At 45.3% G+C, this 26398-nt stretch overlaps 1 protein-coding gene across 1 annotated transcript in view; it reads left to right on the top strand.

Moving 5' to 3' along the window:
* The first annotated feature begins 3809 nt into the window (after positions 1-3809).
* The window catches only part of efna4 (ephrin A4), a 31844-nt gene continuing 9255 nt past the window's right edge, over positions 3810-26398 (top strand). Inside the window, exons 1-2 of the mRNA XM_076737704.1 lie at positions 3810-4303; positions 23853-24151. Of these exons, the coding sequence (XP_076593819.1) occupies positions 4179-4303; positions 23853-24151 (424 nt within the window). The 5' untranslated portion in view covers positions 3810-4178. The remainder of the gene's footprint in view (positions 4304-23852; positions 24152-26398) is intronic.

Genomic DNA, 26398 nt, shown 5'->3' on the forward strand with positions numbered 1-26398 from the left:
CTATAGTAACCAAGATGTAATTTGCTTGGTGAGAAAAAGAGAAAGATGGAGATTCAGGGGGAGTGATGGAGAGAGGGGAATAGAAAAGCATTTACCATCACTGCTTGAGTCCAGAGCTGTAATTACGGAACTGAGACGTAGCGAGAGAGGGGGAGGAAAAGAGCAGAGGTACACACAAGGCAAGAGCCGCACACAGTGTACTTTTACAAAAGGAAAAGGTGAGAATGAAAAAAAGCACACAAATAAAGTGATGACCCCCATAAAATTGGCCCTGTTGCAAACAAGTGTAGTAGGCGTGTGGAGGAAGGGGTGGGGGTGGGGGGGTGGGGTGGGCAGCTCCAGAAAGTACGAAATGACAGAGATGAAGGAAAAGAGAGAGCTGTGAAAAGGCTTCTTTTGTGAGTGTGTGGGGGGAGTGAGTTCATTTGTTCATACAACCATCGAAGGAAAAAAAAAGCTCAATAATCCTGGCTGATCATGAAGCCCAGCAACAAAAAATACTCTGATTAAGTGAAGTAAAAGTATTAACATTGCACGGACCACAGAAATACATGCAGGGGTGTAAACAGGAAGAGGAAGAGGATGTGTTGTAGTGTAAAAGGTAATAGAGAGAAGAGTGACAGGCGAAGACAAGATATCTTATGGGAAAGCAGTAGTTCTCGAATGATGTGTGATAGACAAGCCAAGATGTGCATGAAACATGCAGACATGTGGCCGATCAAAATAGTACGAGACCAAAAATAGCGGGATTAAAGAGAAGACGGAGAATGGGGCCAGTCCCACTCTGTGAGTGTGTGTGTGTGTGTGTTTGTGTGTGTGTGTGTGTGTGTGTGTGTGCGACAGAAAGAGAGACAGAGTTATATAGGGAGAGCAGTGTGTTCATGCTGCATGTGTGTGTTTCAGAAAAAGTGTGTGTGTAGAGTAGTTGATTACAGCTCCGGCGAGTGGCTTGGTGTCAGCCTGTATATGTGGAGATAACAGGATTAAGAGGCTACTGACACTACTGTACAAAAGCAACGGGGAGAGAAGAAGAAGTGATGGTGAGGGGAGCGAGAGCAGGAAGAAACCAGACGAGAAGGCAAATGAAAAATGAATGGGACCTAAAGGAATATTCCTCCTCGAATTCTGAAAACTCCTCTGGCCTATGACATTAAATAACAAGTGATAATTTAATGCAAAATGACTAAAAAAAGGAGAAATCATTTAAACAGATGGGTGACAGATGTGAATAAATGAGCTTCTGAAAGCCATACAGAGCACAAGGGGTCACTGAATGGTTCAATGAATGTAGAAATGGTATGAAACAAATAATGTGCCCTTCACAGTCCCAAGATCTCATGGGAAAAAAATAGCCCACCACTTCTCAAACGTCTTACACCACATCCCATAACGCAGACAGCCCTGCAAATATGCACTTAAACTCTCGACAATGACACTAAAAACTAGTTCACACCTGGAGCAATGACAGAAATAATTTCTAGCTTTCAACGTGTTACAGACAACTGGAGAAAATCAATGCAGGCTCAGACATCGAGTCGACATTTTCACGAGCCATCTTCAGCTTGAGTCGAGCTTTTATTCGAGGCCAAAGTTCGAACAGTTTTCCCCCCAAAAAATGTATGCATTTGTGTTTTTGTCTGTGCTCTTCTCACTGGTCTGAAGAGGGAGGAGCTCCGACAGGAAAATGTGATGTCACACACCTTTGTGCACCAATCATGGTTTAGGAATATTTTAATGAAAATGTGATGACAGTTGCTGTGCTGTTTTCTTATGCTGCCACTGCCAGTCAAACCTGATCAAGCGATACCCACAGGACTAAGCATGTTAGAGTTTTTGAGTGTTAAACTCCTAAATAATACCAAAACCTTTTTTTTTTTTTTCCAAACGTAAACTTTAATTGTTGCTCATTCAGTCATAGATCAAGTTTTGATGGAGCTGTATGTACATGAATAAGGGAGTAATACTTGGTTTAGACTCCATGGAATAAGAGAAGATGTTTGCTGAGATAAAGTGTGCCAGGAGATGGGGGGAAAAAACATATCTGACCAGTAATGAGAAGATCAATGAGAGAGAAGATTAGGACGGATGATGGATAGAGATTGAAGAAAAAAAAAAACAGGGAAAAGATTTTGGAAAGAGTGCTGATAATGATGAATAGCAGACACACGGGCGTTGAAACAAATATTAAAGAAGAGGAAGAGATCGACAGAGAGGGTTTGAGGGTGAAGAGAGGCTGGAAAGTTTCCTTTTTCTGCCTGTTTAGTTAAAACCACCATTAGTACGTGCGAAATCCATCAGCTTTGCAATCAACACGGCTCTTAATTTAGTGCATCATAACTGTAGATTTCAATTGCCGCTCCCATGGGGTAAATGAGACCACTTTTCTCCCCAGTCTAATCTGAGTCAAGGAGGGAAACTGGTCAATTTATAGTCTGAGACAGAAGAGTTAGCTGCAGGGCCACCGAATACTTAAACTGTTATGTTCTGCAGACAATTCCAAATTGAAAGTTGGAAAGGTTTTTCAGAGAGAGAGAGAGAGAGAGAATAAAATGAATTTTCAAATTATTATTAACCTCTGGCACTCTTACAAAATTTGTTAGGAACTGTCTGGGCCTACAGATCAATCAAAATGAGAGAGAGAGAGAGAGACCCCTGCAGAGCGAGCTACTCCTCTGTGGTCTACTCCACGTTTGCTGAGGGAGGGCTGGCTCGCTGGGGACAAATTAGCCACACAGGAGCACTGAGGCATCATGGGAAATTAATGATCAGGACCTCCAGGAAGTGAGCTAATGAGTCCTAGTGCCACACGTACATGTACACCATGAACCACACACACACACACACACACACACACATACACACGATAAAAGATAGAGAGGAGGGGGGTCCGCAGAGAGGAAATAGCCAAACGTGCAGTTGCAGCAGCTAATAACACAAAGCTATCAATGTAACTTTGTCTGGGTGAGTGATAGTCCTGGAACAATGGCAGGGTTAGTAAGCTCTCTCTCTCTCTCTCTCTCTCTCTCTCTTACTCTCTCTCTCTCTCTCTCACACACACACACACACACACACACACACTTAGAGAATCAGATAATTAGAGAGGACCACCAGTGGCTTTCCCCGTGGAGGCGTAGTGATTACTGTCACTACACCCTCCCCTGGGGCGACTGACAACAACCAGAGAATTAATACTTATCAACACACACAAACACACGCACACATACATGCACACACACACCTCATATAGCCAAGTGGAGCCGAACTAAACATGTATCTTGTGGGGGACTTGTGGTGTTGCTCCCCACTGTTTGATGATCCTGTGTGCCGGGTACCTGAACGCCTCATTTTACCATGTGATGCTGCCCTACTTGGAGTTATACAGTCCTATAAACTGGAAGGTTGGAAAGAAGGAAATAAAGTAGCAAGTGTCCATGCTGAATCCTTCTGTGAACCAGCTGCACCTCACTGATGGAGTACCTATGAGCAAGGCACCCAGCTGCCCAAGTTTAACTTATCTAACTATTCAGCTCCAGATCAGATATGTCAGGGGGGAGAAAAGAGGACAGAGGATCCTGATAAACTGGAGCACTGACAGACTGTCTCTCCACACCAGTCGGCGCACCTCACAAGCATTTGACAGTGCCTTACAGTATGGCACATCACCACACCCTTGTGGGCTGATTGGTCCAAAGTTTCCCCGGCACCGCCCTCAGCTCCGCGGATCCGCCCTTCCAGCGCTCCGCAGCCTGTTGCTGCCAAACCAGCTGGCAGTTTCAACTTCAAATCTGACTCATTACTATATTCTGGAAACTCTGACCTGTAATGTCAGGTTTAGTCTCTCTTTTAATCTGTTTTTCAGTGAAGAGATCTCAGTCTAAAACCATCATGCGGACCATGGACAAACTCCACCGTCTCTCACCTTCCACTCTGCAGCCTGTGATTTAACCTGTTTTTTTTTTTGTTTTTTGTTTTTTTCTCAAAGGGACTTTGTCTACCTTCATGCATCATGCAAAACTGCAGCAGCAGATGACGTAGAAGTGTTGAGTTTGTTCATGAGTTGGTGAAACTGCTGGAGGAAAGTTGTTCACCGAGCTCCTCCGCCGCCGGCTCTCCTCACCTGATTTGCACGCCACTCCCAGCCGGTGCAGAGCCTCTCCGCGGCCCCTGCGGCGGTCAGCATGGGTTCCTCAGTGTGGACTCCGGGAGCTCTGCCTGCCTGGAAAGCCACGGTTTTCCTCTTTAACATAATTTCAGCTGCTGTGGCCAAAAGACACGTCGTGTATTGGAATTCAACAAACACAAGGTGAGAAAACGCTGTGCGCGTAATGACGCTCCTTTCAGGGACTAAATGAGGTTGTTTCTCCTCCTTCTCCTTCTCACTGCGGGCCAAACGAGGGTTTAATGTTAAGAGCAAAATTTGGCTCATTTCAGCCTACTTTACACAGAACAAACGTGGCTGGTTTGAACTTGCAGTGCCGTGCCATTGCACAACTGCCACACTAATTCCTACTAAATGAGTCAGGCTTTAGTTGGTTTAAAGAATCTCTGCTATGCGACGGATCACGTCCTTGTGTACTTAATTGACGAGGGGAGCAGAGCAGGTATGATTACCTAAAACCTGGACTAACCCATAAGCTATCAGACAGGTATTTTAGTTAAATCACGAAGCCTGAACTCTGGAGTCCTGGGCTCATTTCAGTGGCCTGATCTCACCTTCCTCTGCAGCTGTAGGTACCTTTATCACAATGACTACACTCTAACCCTGGCTTTCACCTGTCCTCTGCGTTTTGGAGTTAGTGATTATGCTACTTATGTAATGCCAGAAGTAAGGGTTTCTTCTTAAGTGTTTGTTCTGAATAGTGTCCTAGATAGCATTCTGAGGACACAGGTGTATATTAAAGGCTAAAGTGCTGCTGTGCGAATATGTAGTTAGGTAATGGGAAGGTGTGTGTGCGCGTGTGTTTGTGAGTGTGTGTAATGGCTTGATTGGGGCCATTAGCAAGGCAGAGTCAGGCTCACCTGCTGATCCAGGTGTTCTAGTATGGCTAATTTAAGGGTTGAGGTGGAAGACCTGCAGGGCCAGTAGGGCTACTGCCCAAAATAACACAGTCGCCATTGTCTCACTTGCTTATTTAGAGACTCTCGCTCTCTGCAAGGCCCGATTCCCCAAACACTCTTTCAGATGAATGACCTTTTTACTTAGTAGCCGTTGGCCACAGAGACCACTTTGTCAGTCACAGTTTTGTCATGTATTTTACATTTGTGGATGCACAAAATGTGACAGAAATATGACTCCTGGGGCTGCTAATTTCCCCAAGGGCTCCTTTGTCAGGTCTGCAGGACTCATCCTGTGCTGGAGTCAGCTGAGGTTCTATCCAGTGTGTCCAGGCGGGTAAAACCCAGTCCAGTAATTGGGATCCAGCAGAAATGTGTTGGGGAGGAACACTGTGAGGATTAGGAAGCACCTTCTTGTTCCCCAGAGATTCAGGGTTGAATGGTCACAGCCTGTGGCAGGGCCACACAGTTGGCTGCAACACCACACAATCACAATGCCATCAGCATCACGGCGGAGGGTAACCCACTGTGGCAGAGAATCACTCTCATCAGCAACACCACCCAATCACAAAGCTATCAGCAGAGCCGTGATGCTGTGCCCGGTTCAGAATCCCCTGGGTTTACAGCTAGGACTCTCTTTCATTCCTCCTCTCCTCTCCTCTCCTCACTCTTCATTACCTCCCTTGTTACATCCCGCTCTCCTTTTCATTTTTTTTTTTTTTTTTGGTCTCCGCCCCCTCCTCACTCCTCCTTCGCGCCCTTTATCTTTCACGACTCCCTCCTGCCCAATGATGGATATTGGCAGTGTGATTAGTTGAGTTTCAGTCATTTTCCCATACCATATTTTCTATTAGCTGCCAGGCAGCCAGGTTGTCCTGAGGCCTGTAAATGCAGCCTGGTGCAGGAAAAGGAGCACAGGGACAGGAGAGCGGTGCTTTTGTTGGCTTGGCGCTACACCGCAGACTCCAGGGTTCCACTCATTGCTCATGGTACAAAAGGCATTCTAGATTACAAAATACATAAATGCATTTGGCTTTTTGTTTAGTTTGGTCCATTGCTTTAAGCTTCTCCAATCCGTTATTTTTATATGAACAATGGATCGGGTGATATGTAGTGTGAAAGGGGATGCTTCACAAGAGAATTACCATCTGACACTGGTTTAACAGCAGGAACTTCACTGTTTTGGTTCAGTTTCAATGCTTTCATCAGCATTGTTGATAGCAAAATAGCTCCTATAAACCCACTGTGAGCTACCTGCCCAGCACCAAACAGCAGAGGGGCAAAGTTAGCAACTAGTGCAGCATTTAACAGCTAAAGAGCCAGATATTTCCCTCAGGAGTTGGTGGAGAACAAAGTATGTCTTAGACTCAGAAAAGAGAGAAATTTGGACTCATATTTGCCAGGCTGCCAGAATCAAGACTTACAATCTATGCTAATGTTGCCTCATGTCTGTATGTAGGTTTACATATTGTGGCTTAAATTTACTGGACTATATTGGCAGAGTGTTGTTGACATGGCCCTTGTGCTCGTTTCTGTTGGCCCATCCTTCTTTTGTAAAATGTTACTGATGAATGCTGAACTAATAAGAGAGTTGAAAGCCCAAGAATTGAGACCAGTTTATTCATGCCTTCATTATTCCTGCTATCCTGGACACTGGAAAAGCAGCTAAAGAGGAGCTAGCTGCTGTTCCAGACATCACATTAGAGAATCAGCTCGTATTTAACATAACTGTAGCTGGTGAGCAAACAGGCTCCTTTTAATATAGATGACAGAAGACATTCTCTGGCTATCACCTTTCCTTCGACATCTAGATTTATGGTTTTAATGAAGCAGGGGCAGTGAAGTGGAGACTGGAGGGCCTTGTTGCTCTTCTCTTTGCTGGTTAATATGGCTGTAACAAAGGCTCAGCGAAACACTTTAACTGGCACACATTTAGCACCCTCCACGTTGAAAGATGGGCCTCCAAAATGGAAGTGATGGACTGACTGCAGGGTCGGCGTTGAACATGGTGGAGTCAGATACCCTGGCCTCTTTCATTGTGGGGCACAAGTGGTCCGATTGCCCTCTTTTATGATTTTATGAACAGGGTTTTACGACCGTTCTCGATTTTATTACAGTGTTTCTCTCAGAGCGATAGTTCCTTATTAGAGGAGAAATTATTTTTTGCTTCCTGGAGCAGTTAAAGGTTAGTAAAATATTATAACCAGAGTGCTTTAAGCTTGAGTGTGTGTTTGCACGTGTGCTGACAATATACCTCAGCTCTCCCCCGAGTCGAGGGCTCCGACTAGTTTATTGGTATATTAAGCCTCCTCCTCTGTACCATGGTGTGCTTTAAAACTTGTTGGACCAAATAAGTTGACCAGCCTATTTGCTGATACAACAGTGTCCGCCTCTTGCGCTACATTCATCCTCATAAATTCACTCAAGATCTGTCGGAAAGTTTACTCAGAGCACCAAAACTTTAAGGATTGAATTACCTTTTTTTTTTCCTTTTCTTTTTGCAATGCCTTGAAAGAGGCTTTAACCATCTATATATGTGCTGCTCATACATCTGTAATAAGAATAAATGTCACCCAAACCTGAACCTTAAATAAGCTACTCCATTTCCTTGTCCTCTGACTTACCCTTGCTCCTGGCTCACACCTCTACCACTGCTTTCCCTCTTATCCGACATGGCAGGAGGCAAACTTGTTTCAACAGTTCCTCTGGATCACAGCTCAAACATTAGACTCTTGTTTCCTGACTGCTCTTGTCTTTTTTTTTTCCTGCACAACGTTGGGATTAGCTTGGTGTTAATTGGAGATTTCACCGTTTGCATAGAGACGTACTGCAAAATAACAATATCATAACCAATTCCTCCTACCTGTACGCTCTCTTGCTCACACTTGAACTCACTCTGCAAGTTTGGACACAGACCTTAAAGCATGTTAACCAACGCCAAACCCATCCAGACCTCTCTGAACACTCTCTCTCTCTCTCTTCCTGTTTGTATCTCTCTCCCCTCTTCTGACGCAAGCTTGGGGTGAGATCCAAGCCAGTGAAGCATGTTTAAACGGTGCGTGGGGAGATGAATATTTGTATTGGTTTTCTGTATCTTTATTGAAAGCACCCCTCATAAGTCTTCCGTGTAATCTCTGCTCTGTTTATGCATCATTTCCTTCTGTGTGTGCGCTCATGAATGATCCAGTTTAAATACCAAAGTAAATCACATTCTGCATACCATACCTTCACTCGCGCACACTCACAATCTGATCACATGCAGTTTACAGTAAAGTGAAGGCAGACAGTGTTTGTAATTGTGTCTTGTCACAAGAGATGATTATACTTCTGGATTGATTTCTTTTTTTATTTATTTTTTATTATCTCTTCACCGGTCGGCCTGTCTGTGCCCACTCCTTCTGTGTTGTGTGCGTGTGCATGCAGATGAATATATTTCTCGCACTGTCTGCTATCTCTCCTCTTTGTGTCTGTCTCTGTACTAATCTCTGTCTTCCCCTGGTAAATGATTAACATGGAGAACCTGGCTGAACTATAATCAACAAACCCACAGTGAGGTAATTACCACTTTATTCCCTGTCCTGCTAACAAAGCAATCTCTCCCTCCCTCCCTCTCTCTCTCTCTCTCTCTCTCCACGTCTCTGTCTCTCTCTCCTCTCTCTCCTCATCTGTCATCTAGCTGTATCAATGTCTCTCTCCCCTTTCCGTGTCAATGCCTATTGTCTCACTGGCTGCGGTCTGCGGAGATCCAGAGATGCGTCTGTGAGCGCGATTGTGTGCCTTATCTGTCTTTGTAAATGTGTTTTGTCTGTTTGTTTGTGGTATTGAGTGTATTATCTGGAGGTAAACTGTGGATGAGTTAACTGTGTGTACACTTGAGCTTCTTCATCTCTGTCGGAAAACAATGCGAGGGAGTGATTTTAGTGATTTGTACGCCAGTGAATTGACATTTGGTGCCATTGTTGTCGGCTGAACTTCATTTCAGTGGGACAATTGCTCTGCGAGAGAGGTGTGTGTGTGTGTGTGTGTGTGTGTGTGTGTGTGTGTGTGTGTGTGTGTGTGTGTGTGTTTGGAACAGACCTGCTGGCTCACATAAAAAGGGAACTCTTTGTTTCCTTGAGAAGAGATAAATTTCAGTGGTAAAACAAAACCCAGAAATGCACCAGGATGCCCGGCCACTTTAAAACACTCAGGGTTATGATTCATTTGTGATTGCGTGATTCATGTTTTTTTTTTACTAGATTGATGTTTGTTTGTTTTTTTCAGATTTCTCTTCAACTCACAGTGAGTAGTGAAAGTGGCATTTACTGGAAAAATCCTCAGTTCCGGCCAGCGGTGTGTGGCTGTGGGAACATACCAACCGCTGTGCCGGCCTCTCGTCTAAATAGGTCATTGTTTTGTTTCCACTTGTTAGTTGATTTTAGGTGTGACTGAAGTGTTGGAGGGAAAAGGCGTGCTACTGCCTTTGGATGCTTGGGTTTTTAAAGGCGGGGCGTGCTGATAGAGAATTGTGCAGCCACGTGTTTTGCTCTTAAGTGTCACGTGACCTCATTTTGTGAAGTATTTCAGGTGAATCAAATGGCTACAGGTTACTACCCACTGCACTGATGCTGCCTCCTTTTTATCTGTATATCTGTGTGAAATCTGTAATCCTCCATTTTACTGTTTAGTGTCATATTATACCCCAGAATGAAACCAACATAAAAGTTGCACAACAAAACTAATCTTGCAGAGATATGCACACACACACACACACGCGCACACGCACGCACACACACAGGAAGACTCAAGCACACTGTGTTGAAAATGAGGTTTGGGCAGAGGCCTAGCGGTGAGGATGACTGTATTAAAATGGATCAGATAGTCACAGTGCAGCTCGGAGCCGTCGGAGCAGACATGGTGTACAAGCATGAAAGGACGGCCGCTCTCTCCTCCTGGTCAGGATATTTAGTCAATCGATACCAATTTAACACCCAGATATTATCGCCGGCTTCTCGCATTATCGCTAGACTGCATATGGACCCATCTCTTTCCCAATTTCTCTCCCCACGCCGTCCTGTTTCTCTGTGTACACACATACATCAATATTAGGTTGCATTAAGCTGTAATAAGTTGTATTGTATGAATGTCTCCAAGTGGGGTGGAACAGCTGTGGAATGAAATGAGGTTCACTGTTGTCTGCCGCTCGGTTGGCACAGCACAGCCCGGCTTTGGCACAAAATGGCGGCTGGTGCCGTACGTGTGTGAAGAGGGCGGTTATGGTCGTTAAGGGCTGTTGGTGAGCGCTGAGCGGGAGCGCATTCATTCATTCATGGCACACAATGAGCTGGCATTGTTGTAGGTGTCCCGCCAACTGTGTATTTCTTTGACATACAAAACAGCAATTAAATTGTAGCGTGAGAATATGTACACTCAAAAATGTGGGAAACACTATCAACTTAAGCTTTGGCAAAATAACACAGTCTGCTCGTTGTTTAGCCAACACACACGTTTTAGAATTACACACACACACACACACACGCACACACGCACGTGCATGCAGACACAGGCAGACACACAATCTCAAGTACATATAACCTCGCACAATGCTCTTCCACTCAGCTCAGAAATCCTGCCAAGAGGCAACCTGGGAATTCCCTGAGACAGAAATTGAATTAGTATTGACCCAGGCAGAGCAAAAGGCTGTAGCAGAAACCTGGATTATTGTACCACACAAGGTCCTCGCTGCCAGGAGGACACTGAGACATGTTTGCCATCACACCTCAAGGCTTCAAAGGTGTTTATGGGCAGTCGCTCCGAAAGTTCTTTACATTGCCTTCATGGTGTCATAGATGATGTTCAGCAGCACAACAGCTTGTGGATGTGAGCATCCGTTTTGCCCAACAAACCCGATGACGCCTGTGAAGAAACTCTTTGTTATTCATAGGAACTTGTGAAGCATATTGATACAAGTCTCCCACTGCACAATGATTTCCTTTTGTTTTGGTCACTACATGAGCCCCGTTGTGAGCAGCCAGGAAGGCGCTCTGGTGAATGTTCTGCACAAGTCAATCAATCTTGTGCACAGCAGCCGTGTTGCCAGTCAGATCAGCCACAAATTTGGAGACACGGCGCTGAAAAGAAGTGAGCATGTGGGTGACACACTTCTGGTTAATGTGCATATTGGCTTTAATAATGCCCAATGTCAGTGTGTAACCAGCAGCTCAAGGAACCTGATTGTAGTTAATACTGTTCTTTGTCCATAATTGTTCCAGTCACAAAGTGGCTGGCAAAAATGACAGAAAGTTTTTTTTTTTCTTTTTTTTAATAATGGCATTCTGCCATGGAAAGGCATGCTGAGGGATAAAATGTACTTTGCTTTTTAATGAAATCATACAAATTCTATAACAGGCCTGCACCCACTGGAGGAAAAGTAGGAAATAACTAGTAAAGAGCAGAAAATACATTGCACAAATTCTCCGGTCTTTGCTCTCTTTGACCTGCCCGCTCGTCAGCCTTTATGTATTGATTAGTATTTACTGATCATGTCCTCTGCTGGTCATTTAAAATCCACCTGTCTTGTGAACGAGCGCACAAAGCCGGATGTCCGGTGTGTCTTGAGAGATGGTGTGTGTCCAGAAGCCGCAGAGGACAAATTAGGAGCGGCCATCTTCACACCAGAACAAACTTTATGGACTAATAAACCTGCTATGAAACACAGCCCCTCCACACTTTATCTAGACACAACAAAGAGGCACTTGGGTAAACAAAATCTCAAAGGGGTGTGTGTGTGTGTGTGTGTGTGTCCAGGGGGTGTACACTTCTGTGTATGGCACTTTTTTCCTGAGCGATTCTGCTGATCAGAATTACCTTCTCATAGTTGAAAAGAGCACTTCAAGTAATATTCTCAGTTCCTAAAAAAAAACACCTTTCATCCTGTTCTTTGTGATTTCCAGAGGAGATGGATGACATGACAGATTTTGCACAGGTATTTTGAATCTGCTATATGATTTTTTTTTTTTGGAGGCTTTTCCGTAGTGGAACAAAAACTAATATTATTTTGGCATTGCCTCCCAGAAGTATGGCAGCACAGCCTACTTTCCGGCCCCCAGTGATGTGAAAGACACACATATACTCCCCTGTTTCTTTTTGGGCTGGCATACACATACCACACACCACATATGAATACACACACACTTCCTCTCTACTTCCCTTTTTTCTCATCCTCCCCCAGAGATTGTGAAAACATTAGACCTGCAGTGGAGGGAGCGAGGGATGGAGAACGCGTTAAGGGGAGGGTGGTAGGGAAAGAGTCAACAGATTTCAACTCCCAAAACAGCTCGGGAAGGCCCCAAGGGATGGAGGGATGAGGTGAGAGGGAGAGAGGGAGAGAGGGAAGAAAGCATGTCAGCAGGTATTACTATCACTGTCACAAGCAGGCGTGAGGCGCCCACCCCGCCCCTCCCTCCTTACCAGCACACACACACAGGGGCTCACACACACTCTGTGACGCAGACTTGTATACAGGTGTGGTACACAAACACACACACATGCAGTACTAATAGTACCATTGCTCTGCTTGCATACACACTCACACATGGCTGCTCGGACTCTGGGGAGAGTCCCACTAGGAATCACACCCCATTTAGAACTGACACTGCTTTCTGGTTTGCCAGTGTGTGCCAGTCTAGGTCTGTGTGTGTGTGTGTGTGTGTGTGTGTGTGTGTGTGTGTGTGTGTGTGTGTGTGTGTTATTTAAGCATACCATGTATGGTTATGGTTATGCATGTTCAGTAGGGTGGCTTTAGCTGCGTAAAAAAGGACAAAATATGAATGGAATGTGGTATCATATGCTTATTCAAACATGCCTGCGCTCAGGTTTTTTGAGACTTACAGTAAGATGATGAGATATGATTTTGGTATGTTTGTGTGTGTGTGTGTGTGTGTGTGTGTGTGTGTGTGTGTATGTGTGTGTGTGTACTTGTACATCTATCTTTGTGAGAATCCGTTTGAGTTTTAGACCTTGAGAGTGGGGACATTTTGGCTGACCCTTTCGGACAGACCTTCAGAGGGCTGTTGGAGGGGTCAGTCTCAGTTTTAAGGTTTAGGTTAGAATGATGTTTAGGTTAGGGTTAGGCTCAGGGTTAGGGTTAGGATTAGGCATTTAGTATTTAGTTGTGATGGTAAGGGTAAGGGGCTGGGGAACGCATCATGTCAATGAGTGTCCTCACAAGGATAGAAGTACAAACCTGCATGTGTGTGTGTGTGCACGCACGCGAGCATGTGTATGTTTGTGTGAGTGTGTGCCAGCATATTTGGCTGTGTTATTTTTGTAGCAATAACCAGTACCACATGATTTTCGGGTGTGCAGTAATGCGCAGCTTGATCTCTGTCTCCTGGTGCTCCGACTGCTATTTTTTCTCTCTGCTTCCTTGTTCTTTTTTCTGCCCTTCGCTCCTCTTTTCTCAACATTTTGTTCCAATCAAATCTTTTATTTATGAGTTTGAGTGAACGTGGACTCTTTTTTTCACCAGAATTAGTTCTTTGATCAATCTGCCGTTGTGCAGCTAGATGAGTGGTATCTGTTCAGCCTCTACTGTATCCACCTTTTTATCGCAGTACGCTGCATATGTTATTGCTTTTGTAGGAATCTAAGGTACCTTGTTACCTTGTACCATTTACTACAGTGACAGGCTGCTGACATGTTAGTATGCAGAGCAGCAAGTTAAATACTGGACATACTGTGTAATGTACCTTTCGTTGAGGCTAAGTTTATTAAATTGTGTCATCAAGTGAAAATGTTTATTCTTTTATTTTTTACAGATTTTTTTTATGTAAACTGTATTTTTTTAATGAATTGCTCTCTGTCACTGTCAAAAAGTGTGCTTTGTTGTATTCATCAGAAATGATCAAATGGTTGTAATTCACAGTCTGAGAGCATCCAGAGTAGTGGTGGTATTTTTGTGCTGAATGGAAGAGGGGAAATAGCCTTGTCCCAAATCTCCATAGCTATGGCCTTGTAGCAGGAGAACTCATGAATCTCATTGCTCTCCTATTCAGCTGGAAATGGAGTTCCTGTACGCAGCGCGCTTCTCAAAACACTGGAGCAGACGCTCCGTGTTTATGATTGTAGAATTAATCTGTGTGTTCTCCTAAAAATACACCCGCTGACAAATGCCTAGTCATGAAAGTCAGAAAATCCCTTACTCAATACATTTTTTACATTTAAGGAGGTTCCCTGATGGATTTCCTTTCAGAACGGAAAATTGTTGTGAGCAGTGTTGTTCTTCATCAGAGGCAGACACTGAATACCTAAACCTAAGTTGGCTTTTCTGTGGCATTTGCTTACATTGCAGCTGATTTACAGTGGACTTCCTCATCAAGCAAAAACACTCACCCACACTGTACCTCGTGCCTGTTAATCTTGTAATTTTGGGTCACTGTGGTTCATTACTAAGTAGCGACCAGTCATCTTTAATCCCATATTAATCAGTTAATCCCAATCCAGTGTCAGGCTGTTGTTCGCCCCGTGCGATACTGTCGTCTGCACGTCTCCTCTTGACCCTCACCACTTCCTTCCTCTGCGCTCCTAAACCTCCTTCCCGCTTATTGTGTCTGAACCCTTCATCAGTGTTGTGGAACTCAACTTGCCTCTCTAAGAAATTCAGGGGCATCCGGCCTTGAGGCAAAGAATGGCATCCAGTTATATCAGCCCAAATGTTAAAAGCATGAATGTTATTCCACACGCTGTACAGCGATTGATAATCTAATGTACTGGAACTGAATATACTGTTGTGAGTTTATAAATAAGACACATTTATTTAAGTTTTGATGCCAAATGGACTGATTTTGCTAAAAGAATCCCTCCTTTGAGGAGATGGATATTAGACATCAGTGTAAGCATCCTGCCTCTGGTGTGCATGTGTGTTCATGTGTGTGAGGGCGGGGCGGGTGGGTGGCTGTGCGTGACTAGAACAGGACAAAGCTGGCTGCCTTGAGGGGGGAATAAGGGGGACCTTCCATACCCCCGACGCACAGAGCGATATGAATCTTAACCGATGTGACGGAGAAAGATGGAGAGGGAGAGAGAGGCATGGATCGGCTGCGAGGCAGGGAGGGAGAGGGAAGGGGCCAGTTTAGACTCCTGGGATTCCAAAGCAGTGACCGTGAAAGTGCTTAGATAAACAGAGAGAAAGACTGGGGGGGGGGGGTGAAGTGGGTGAAATAGTGGTGGAAGAAGCAATGGAGGGAAGAGAGGAGGAGAAGGTGTAGGCACGCTGACAGGGGGAGGAAATGAGACCCTGCTGAAGATGGGGTGGAAGAAAGCAGATGGGAGTGAAACCAATATAGAAGTTTTTAAATAAGTTCACCAGGAGTCAGAGCGACTGAAAGGAAGCGGCTTACTCTATTTACTCCTTAACTCTCGTGCCTCTTTTTCTCCTCCATCTTCTCCTTTCCTCTCCTTCCCTCTCTTTAAATAATTCAGGCCTGTTGGCTGTATTAGGCCAGGTTTCCTTGACATGTCTTAACTCCTGTGTGTGTGTGCTCCTGTGTGTGTGTGTGTGTGTTCGTGTTCGTGTGTGTGTGTGTGTGCCTGACTGAGTGACTGAAGGGCGTCTCTAGCCCTCCAACAGGCCATTCCTTTGCTAACATCCACCAAATAATCAGACGCAGAGGGAAAGCGAGAGGGAACGCACACCTGGGGTGAATGGTGTATGCAGCCTATCCAGCACTGACCTTCACATCATAAAGAGAGAGACAAAACCAGAGTACAAGAATGGGAAAGCAAGAGTGTCTATGGCATCAGAAGTGTGACCCACTTAGTAAATGATGGATTCTCAAAGCCAGGTCTGATTTATTGGCTGAGTGTATTTGCTTTGCGAGCGCCCTTTTCACTACAGTGAAGAGTGCATGTGTGTGTGTGTCTGCGTATGTGTGTTTTATTGGGTGTTGTTGGCATGTCCTCCTTAACCCACTTACACAGGTGGGCCTTGCTGAAAGACCAGAGACACAGATAGTTAAGTATAGTTAATATAATAGATGAGGGTGTAGAGCGCATACTGCTACGACAAGGGGACTCTGTTTAAATAAAAAAAATAAAAAATATATATATATATATAAGGTGATCAGCACATGAAATAACTTTGAAAGAATAAAACTATAAAATGTTGCTAGTAAAGCTGTTTATTGTGTGAGGTGACAGATAGCACCATCTCACAGAAAAAAACACTTTACTGATGTATCATAATTACAAACACTGCTATAAAGATGGGTCGCATTTGGTTGAATGCCAATTAGCAGCATTTGTTGTCGACTACACAAACAGCACTTTAGTGTGAGTTTTTACCGCAGCTGACAGCTCCAGAGTGGTCAAATCGTCTTTACCCAACATTGTAACAAAAACAAACGCCTTTTGTGATTTGAAGGGGAAACAACAAGTCTGGTGCAGACGTACGATGCAGACAGTGACAGGCAAGCCACGCTGGAAAGACCAAATGACGAATGTCGGTTAATCTGCTTCTCCGATGAATTGTTTGGCGTGATAGATGTCAGAAAATAGTGAAAGGTGATGTCTTTAAACTGCTTGTTTTATCTGAATGGCAGCCTAAATCCCAACAATATATGATGTATATGATTTTTTCAGTTTGAGTAACTGTTTCAGCTGTAAACCAGCACATATTGTACATGATATTTTTATTATTAAATCACTGTAGATACGTGTTTTTAGAATCAACAGAAAAAAACATCCCCCTTGACCAAACGCCACCTTCCCATTCAAACCCAATACGACTAACCTTTGTGTTAGTGGTATTTACTCCAGCTACAACATTAATTTGTCTGCACCCTCTCTTTAGCTGGACTTATCTGCTCTTTCACTGTGTGCAAAGCTGACGGGTCCAAACAGCAAAGTTAGTACATAAACATGAGACAAATGATGTTGACACAGTGGATCAGCGCGGCTGCCACTTTGTAGCAATACGCTGTGATAGATTTCATCAATAGTTTGAATCATGGCTTTTTGTGTCCACCCATCACAGCTGTCACTGTCCTGCTCCCCCCTCCGTCCGTCCCGTCAGTGTCTGAGCGGTGAGGTACTGCAGCTATATTGAGGTTTATGCATCCGAGGCTGGCACCTGTACAGATCAGCCCTGTATTTACACTGCAGCTCCATTTAGACTGCAGAAACATGGAGAGCACTCATTACTCTGAGGTTTAGGCTGTCCGAAGGAGGGATGCAGGGAAAAAGACGGATGGAGCGAAGGATGGATGGGTGGGGCATTGGCTTGGCTCCAATCCCAGCTCCAGATTGGTTGTTGTCCTGGCAACGGCACGTCTGACCTTATTTACCCCCTCACACACCCCTCGCCGTACGTGTATCCGCTCTCGCCCATGCACGTCTCTTCTGCCGCACACTTTCCCCGACACTCTCTGTGTGAGAGCCCAAACTCTTCTCCTTGCGCCCTTTTTTCCTAGCGCTCCTCTTACAAGTATGGCCGCCTCCACGTAGAGCAGGTGAGAGAGTCAAGTCAGACAACACTTTGAGCTGCCTCCATGCTGCCATGGGCATACTGAGGCAACATTTCAGCATGCAGTGTTTTTTGGTCAAGCAGCGAAAATATAAGCCAGCCATAGACTGCAAGACTGCACTCTTGTCCATTTATATTGTGGACGGTAATTTCATACCTCCCAGAAAAGTCACTGGAAAGCTTATTTTAGTATCAGACCAGACCACACATGGAGAGCGGTGCCTATGCATGACAGCTCTGCCACAAAGGGGGATGATGGTTTCTGCAGACCTGCAGCCGTATCAAAATGGTTCCGATGGATTGGTTTCCATACTGATGGGTCCCGTGGGCCCGAATCATACAATTTTCCTCAGCTCTGACGGCCGTAGCTATACATCCTGTTGTGCTGCTGAGTCCCACAAAATGGACAGACATACACACACACACACACACACACACACACACACACAGGGGGACATATGCCATAACAGGCAGAAAATAGGGTCTGTCGTCACCTGAGGCCTGGAATCCTTTAGGGCCTGGAGCAGCAGGTGTGTGTGTTTGTGCGTATATCTGAGTGTTTTATCTGTGTCTGTAAATTGATAGGGAATGTGGGTCCACGAGGCAGCCTGCTGATCCACACACTTTGAATGCCCTGTGCCTTGTGGTCATTCAGTGGAGCCTGCAGGGCAAGAAGGGTGCAACCAATCACTTCATCTAGGTTATACACATATATCTAAAGCCACTGTGGGCAGCACTTACGACCAAATTCATATTGATGCTTTGCAAGCAGTGTGTGCACTTGTACTCGTCTCCTTCTACCCTTATGAGGACATCGGTGTTAGGTTTGTCCGAAGGGACAGGGCTTCCCCCAGGAAACTGTTTAGCCACCCTGATCCTAGTGCATATTAGTACAGTGTGTGTGCTCAGAGCTCGGAGCAGAGAAAAACCACAGACTTCAGCGAGTGGAGACGAAAAGAGAAGGAAAAAGTCAGAGGAACGTTTGCATACCATCCACATTCGGAGATTAGGAGTCATTGCAAAGAAAGCAAAGGGTCTGGTGTAGAGGAGAGATACACTTCCTGCTGACCTTGAAGGAAGCACTCAGCCTCACACTCACACAGGCATACCAAACAGGAAAGAGCAGATAAGAGCAACAGCTTGTTCCCCTTAAGTCCCTCTTTCCTCTCTGTGAGGATTGGTTGATCACCGTCTCTGGCTACAGTTTGATGACACTGAGAATCTAGTCTTGAGGGTGTGTGGTTGGAAGGGGGGTGGTAAAGGGATTTTTCGGCCAGCTGGGCAGGCCGGTTGGTGGGGGGCCCCAGATGGTCAGAGGTGGGGGGTGAAATCCTTGTTTGTGCGCGTTGAGGGGAGTAAGCACCAGGTTAGACACAACACTGGGGTTTGGGCTCTGGACTCAGCATGGCTTTGTATGGGCATGGAGGGGGGCACAGCTAATGGTCATGTGTGTGTGTCGGGGGGGGGGGGGGAGGGTTACATCCTCCGTTTTACATCCACACAGAAAAAGATTGAGTAGGAGAGAGGAAATGTGGAACAAAGGTTTGAGCCATGCAAATTCTTGGAAGTGGTGCAGATGAAGTCCTCTCTTTACCTGCCATTCTCTGCACTACAGCTGTATGATCCCTTTTCTTTCTTCCTGTGAAGATAGGATAGCCTGTGGAGCACGAGGTCACTGAAGCTTCAGAGACCTCAAGGAAAGAATGTTCTCCCAGTTTAGTTCTGCCTTGTTCCCTCTGTCCTCCTGGACTGTCTTTGGGCTCTTTTTGTCATAAACTTCTCTCATACTTTCCATCCATTATTCCCCACAGTATAGAGCTGTTTTTCCCATGAAAGGCTTCCAAAGGCTGCTTTTATTCACCTGCCCGGCGTCAGGTTTTTTTTCCTTTTCTTTTTTTAGTGTTTAGGTGTGCTCGCATTCGAGAAATTTTCGCTTTTGTTTGCCTCCAGCTTTCCCCCTCTCTAGTCAGATCTGTGTCGTGATGTCTCCACAAAACAGGTGGGGCCTGAAGGTCGGTGATGTAGTGTGCGGGGCTGGCTGGCAGGTTGCTTTGGCTGGTGAGGTAGCCAGCAGCATGCTAGCACTAGCCAGCTCACTGGGTTGATAACAGTAGCGATAATCGTCTGATTTGCAGTTTTCCATTTCTGCATAGTGATTTCAGTCTGAAATGCGACTGTTAAAAAATGCTGGTGTGACTGGGCCACTACGATGATGAGATGGATTAACAGCTGTGAATACTAAGCCAACCACCATGTCTGTATGACACAAAGTTGACATTATCGTATTCATTGATATTAATGACTCACCTGACATCTACCCATCAATAAACACGAAACGATATAATTTCATGAAGTCATCCGCCAAAAGAGAACCACAGATCCTCCCATATCATCTCAGTGTTATTCTAGCTCCCATCGTAGAGGCTGAAGCTGTGTCATGCTATGTCCGGCCAAGGCACAGTGACCACAGCATGCTGTGCCCAGTCAGCATAGTGACCACAGTTAGCCATCACCCTGCTGTGATTGACCACGGAAGAACTGAGGCTCCAGCAAGCCTTTCGGCCTCCCATCGCCGCTACAAGGAGCCAACAGACTTTTACTGCGAGCTGGTTAGCGTACCGTCACAAGCATGCAAGTGTTTATTAAAACTACAGTATCTACAATACACGTTTTCGGGATTCATTTGGGATGCATAGCACAGTGTAAGCATGTTATTAGCATTTTCATTGTAGTAGAATATTTTTATCCCCCATGTTTATGTGCAGCACTTGCGTTAAGTGCCTAAATGTATTCAGTATGCATAGTATGCAGCTGCTGTGCGTGATCAAGTATCTGTTCTGTATTCCTGAAGCCGTGTTGTGGGATTGTTGCTCCTTTAATTATTCTCTCATATTAAAGGATCAAAGGTCTCTGCCACAGTAACCCCCTGCATTTCATTATAACTGCACACACATGCACACTCATATTCACACATGTGTATATATGTGCAAGTTCTTTAACACAACACACATGGGGGGGGGGGGGGGGCATTGCTTATGTTACATTTTTTGAATGTGATTTCCTATAATTACAAAAAAACAGAAATGTTTGCCTTTTCAAGTTCTCCACTGAAGAGCCCAGCGTGTTGGTTTTGATTCGGCTCCTCAGTGAGATTTTTCTTTATCAGCCAAGAGCCTGCACCAGTCCTCAGAAGGGTGTCACTGATCACCCTCTGGCTTGGGGGATAGAACATGTTTTATTCTCATGAAGTACTTTCATGTCTTTCGCGTGTGTATGCTGGCGTGTGTGAATGCGTGTTTGTGTGTGTAATCACGCCGACATGTGCTAAAATGCACATGAGTGTGTGCGTGCACGCACGCTGTTCTGTGGCTTTGCCCTCTCCCCTCTGCTCCAGCACGGGACCAAACCAATCCTCTCCTCTGCTTCCAGAGGACTCTCCCGCTGATAGGCTGCACCAGCACTCTGTTCTTTCACACCCACAGCTCCCATGATGCCCCTGTGCTGTCACCACTCTGCTGCATGGTGGCTGGCAGTAGGGGAGGATGCGGAGTGTAATTAGGGCGTACCCAAGTCTACCAGGGCCAGAGAGAGAGACCGGGAGGAAGGGAAGAGTATAGAAAAGAGGGCTGACAGTTTGACATCAGTGGAGCACACCGTCTCCATAATTGCTGGCGTACATATGGCGCAGGCCGAGGTTTGAGGCTTGTGGGAGGAGGGGGGGGGGGAGTAATGCTGGATAGAGGGGAGTCAGAAATAGGAGGACGAGCAGGAGGAGCTGCACCCTCTGAAGCAAGAGATTGGGGATGAGTGCATGTCATCCAAAGTGGGGAAATATGAGGGAGGAGATCGAGGAGAGGAAAAGGGTGAGGAGGAATGCAAATCGGTGTTTGGGAGGGGGGGGCAGGACTTTGTTGGGGGGGGGGGGGCAGGACTTGAGCAGTGCAGAAGAAGCCTGAGGTGAATGACGTGTATAGCAGGGGGTGCAGCATGTTGACACAGCACACGTCTATTATTACATACACACACACAGACACACACACCTGCACACGCGCACTTCCACAGCTGGTGCACCTAAGTAAACATTTCTTAGCCTCCGAGAAGCCTTGGAAATCACCACAGGTAGTACGGAGAGTAACTGTGTGTGTGTGTGTGTGTGTGTGTGTGTGTGTGTGTGTGTGTGTGTGTGTGTGTGCGCACCTTGGGGTGTGTGTGTGTGTGTGTGTGTGTGTGTGTGTGTGTGTGTGTGTGTGTGTGTGTGTGTGTGTGCGCCTTGGTGTGTGTGTGTGTGTGTGTGTAAGCGTGTGCGCACACACTTACACTGGCTTTTGTGTTCTCTTTACAGCACAATGGCTCTGTTCGACTGTAATTAGTGCACACAGGTAATAGAGATATCGGACATGGGCACACACACACACACACACACACACACACACACACACACACACATATTCACAGAAGGGATATTGATCAGGGGAGTGTGTGCGTATGTGTGTGTCCTGAGCGAGGGATCCTGATCGATGGTGTCCTGTCCCGTTGATAGATCGCCAATTCTGCGTGCTAGCTATTGAACAGGAAGCGGCTTTGGTGAGACCTGCCTCCAGGGTCTCACCTGCATCACCATGAGACACACACACACACACACACACACACACACACACTCTTTCCTGCTTTTCTGCTCCATTATCTCACCCAGAAATATACACCATTGCACCCCACATTTAGGTTCAGAGTGAACACAAAACGCACATTTCTATTTCAGTTTTTCCTCTCCGACGGTCTCTCGTCATTTCTCCTCTCATTGCTTCATCCATCTTTGGTACCCTCTGCAGATTTGCTGGAACATCACAGTCTCCTGCTTCCTGTCACGTCTATCTGCTTCATTTCAGTGTTCATCACTTCTGTCTCCTCTTGCTTTTCTCTCCACACTCACATCATTCTTCCTCTCATTTGTTTGTTTGGTCTCTTCTCTGTCCGCCTACTTAACTTGAGACTGCTCTGCCATCCACCACCATGCTCCTTTCCCCATTCCACACTCTCCGTTTTCCCCCTCCCATGTTCCCCTTCACTGCCTCCCAGCACTCCCTTCCTCTCTCCTCCGCTCTGTCACCCCTCTATAAAGACTCCCACTGATGGACCTGAACCTTCTGCCCAAGCCACATTCTGCCCCTCATTCTTTTCTCCTGCACTCCATGCGAAGAGGAGACCAATTAAAGTCCGTCTCGTCTATTTCTTCCACTCCGTTGTTCTTCTCTCTGTGTGTCTGCACTCAGACTCTCTGGGGTCGCTAATTAAAACACTTTACTTTCTTTTCTCTTTACTCTGCTTTTTTTTTTTTTCACCTGTTCATCCAACTTTCCTCTTCTTTTGGCTTTTCTTATTCATTTTTTCACCTCTCTGTTCTAACACATCTCAACAGCTCTCTTTTCATCAGTCTCCTTCTGTCTTCATCTGGGCCCTGTTTCATGCCACTCCATCACTCACACTGCTTCCCTCCATTTGTCACACATTTCTCTCCTCATGTACTGTCTCCTGCTTTGTCTTTTCATGCTGTTATTCATACAGAGCCTCGTGATTCCTTCATGTTACAGTTGCCTCTCAGTCCATCCTGCATCCACTTCCCTCAATCTTTCTCTCATCTTCTCTTTCTCCATATTAGTTTCTACATATGTGACTGTGTACCTGACAAGAAACCAGACTCTGCAGTCTAAAGGAGCATGCATTATGCAGCTCTTCTGTTCTAATGATGCTGTCTTGTCCAGAGTTGTTGTTATGCCTAAAGCCAGTCAACCTTGACTGAAGATGTCGTTGTGCATGCGCATGCACGTCCGCATAAGTTTGTACACGTCTGTGTATATCTGCACAGTGTAGAGAGAGAGAGAGTGGAAAGCAGAGGGAGTTTGGTTTATTTTACACTGAACTCCCCTCACTGGTCTTAATTAGCATATGAGGAATTGTTGTTCTCTCTACTGTAGCTGTCGCTCAACACTGCTCCCTTGCTGGTGAGGAAGTAACATGGTATCATTGTGATATATCAATTCCTAAAACATTCTTTAAGACGTGCACAACTTTGTTTTATCACCCTGTGTAATCTTTATGTGTAATATTGATGAACTATCCATCTGCTGTAACTACCCACATTCCTCCAGGCACAGAGGAATTAGGAATACCTGTCATCTGTCTTCTGTCTCTCCCTCCGTCTGCGCTTTAATCACCGCCTCTCTTTCCCCTTCAGTCATGTATTACCCTGTGTAATCATTACATGAAATATTCATGTCGTTGTCGTTCTTCTTTCCAGGTTAACAGCAGGAGATCTGTCCGTCCAGGTGAATCTGAACGACTACCTGGACATTTACTGCCCACACTACCCCAACAAGGGGACCCTGGGCTCCGGGCCGCCAGAGACGCTGGCCCTCTACCTGGTGGGAGAGGCGTCTTTCCAGGGCTGCGTGGAGACCAGAGGGGCCATCAAGAGGTGGGAGTGTAACACCCCCTACGCTCCATTTGGACCAGTGCGCTTCTCTGAAAAGATCCAAAGGTTCACCCCCTTCTCGCTAGGGTTTGAGTTTCTGCCAGGGCGCCACTACTACTACAGCTGTGAGTACAAGGTTGTGTGTGTTTCTGTGTGTGTGGAGGGCATCATTTAGCTTGGGTGTTCAGAGATTCAAGTGTGTCTCAAGTAGAACTGGGTGTCATTTGAAATAGTTTGATAAAGTACCAAAATAATACTTGGGTTTTGGTGCAGATTCGTAGATTGTTATTATTATTATTTTAAGCATGCAGCCTTACGAAAGTTTTGTATAAGCTAAAAATAACACAGTTTGGTGAAATATCTGACAACTAATATACTTTTGATATTTAACCCTTTGATTATCAATTAATCTGTAGGTTATTTTCTGAAGGAATCAATTAATCTTCCATGAAGTATCAAAAATAGCTAAAAATGTCTGTCACATTTGCCAAAAGCCAAAGATGACACCTTCAAATTGCTCGCTTTGTCCAACTAATGGTCAAGTACACGAAGGCTTTCAGTTTACTATGACAGAAATCAAACAAAAGTGGCCAATTTTCACAATTAAGACGCTGAAAGAAGGTGATGCTTGGAATTTTTTGCTTGAAAAATTACTTCAAGTGCTTGAAAAACCTAATTATTTCATTGTAACATTAAATATTCATGACTCAATAAGCAAAAATCTAAGTTCAATCTTTGAAAACAGCTAAAACTGTTTGATATCCTATCCTTAGAGAATAATCACCCGAAGAGTTAAACAGCAAAGACGAAGAGAATCTGCCTCATTAGGACATCTTATTAATAATGATTATTACAATTGATTATCAAAGAAGTTGCAGATTAAATTTTCTGTTGTTCCGATTGTCGAGACGCTCAAGCGGTATTGACGGAGAAGAGCTGGGAATTGAACATCAATACAGGGCTTAAAAGGATGTGTTTTTAATATGCAAAGTGCATTACCCCTTATTTCTTTGTGAGAAAATTCTATTTTAGTGAACCAATGAATATTCACTTCAGGCTCTGTGAGCTGGAAGCCAAGTAAAACAACTCAAAAAGAGAAAAATATGTGATGTTTCACTTCATCACAAACTGCATGCACACCTGTGTTGGAGGAAGTGTGGTGGCCAGGCAGCACTACATTTTTTAAGGGATGAGGAGGTTGAGAGCAGCTTTAGCTGGCGTGTTTTTTATGAGGCTCTGAGTGTTGGCAAACGGCATCTTATAACATGAATGTTTTTCTTAAACCTGTAGGCCGTTACACAATTTCTCCTTTCCTCCTTACATTGTCCTGTACTCCTCTCCCCTCACTCATTTATGTGAAACCACTGGAGGGAGAAAAGGGAGGGAGAGAGGGACAGAAGATGGCTTAGTGGCTTTAAAATCAGTTGACTTTTTTCTGACTTTTTACAACTTGTGGTGTCAGTCGGACCAAGAGGGGGAGGACATGAAACAAGGCAGAGAATGAGAGAGAGAGTCAAGCGAATGCGTGGTGTGGAAGGGTGACAACAAAGAGACGGAGGCACCGCAAAGTGTACGAGGAAGAAATGGAGATCAATACGGGACGACAGTGAGGGAGGGAAAAAAAAGGCAGGCAGAGAAGCAGACGGAGGTAGAGGAGCGTGGAGGAGTGACAGAGGGAGAGAAAGAGCAAAAGATGGACACAGTCTGACAGTACAGGGCAGGAGGGGGGAGAGGGGGGAGAAAGGGATGGGAGAGGCCAGATGAGAGGAATCCACACTGCAGAAAGAAAAGGGAGAGCAACAAAAGCAATGGAGAAAAGGGATGGATGAGACGAAGGGAAAGAAAGAATCTTTACATAAATTACTGTTGCGGTCCATGGGACAATGGAGCATTGTGAGGGCATGAGAGAGCGGTTCCACACACACACACACACACACACACACACACACGCCGAACACACACATGTATATATGTACACGCACACACACTGGGCTATTGTGGTTGTTCAGGCCAGTTCAGAGAAAAGCAACAATGGGAGCCCCCCCCCCCCTCCTGGTCGGGCCACATCGGGCTCCGAGCGATTGTGTGTGTTTTGTCCACATCAAAGATAAGGCGTAAAGTTGGTCCAAATGTCTGGCTCTAGGGTTTGTGTGCTGAATGGGCCCTCAGCACTGGAGACACTATAATGGCATTAGCCCGGGAGAACAGTACAATAGTATTAGAAACACTAATGGCATTAGTTGGCTCAGTCTGAGCTGGGCTCAGCTCCTCTCTGTGGCTCCCACAGACTATGACACTGACAAGCCACTGTCTCTGGGTCTTCTGACCAACACCCACACGTTCTGCATGTCTGGATCCCACAAACAGGAAAC

This window comes from Chaetodon auriga, chromosome 8 (assembly GCF_051107435.1).
Source record: "Chaetodon auriga isolate fChaAug3 chromosome 8, fChaAug3.hap1, whole genome shotgun sequence".
NCBI lineage: Eukaryota > Metazoa > Chordata > Actinopteri > Chaetodontiformes > Chaetodontidae > Chaetodon > Chaetodon auriga.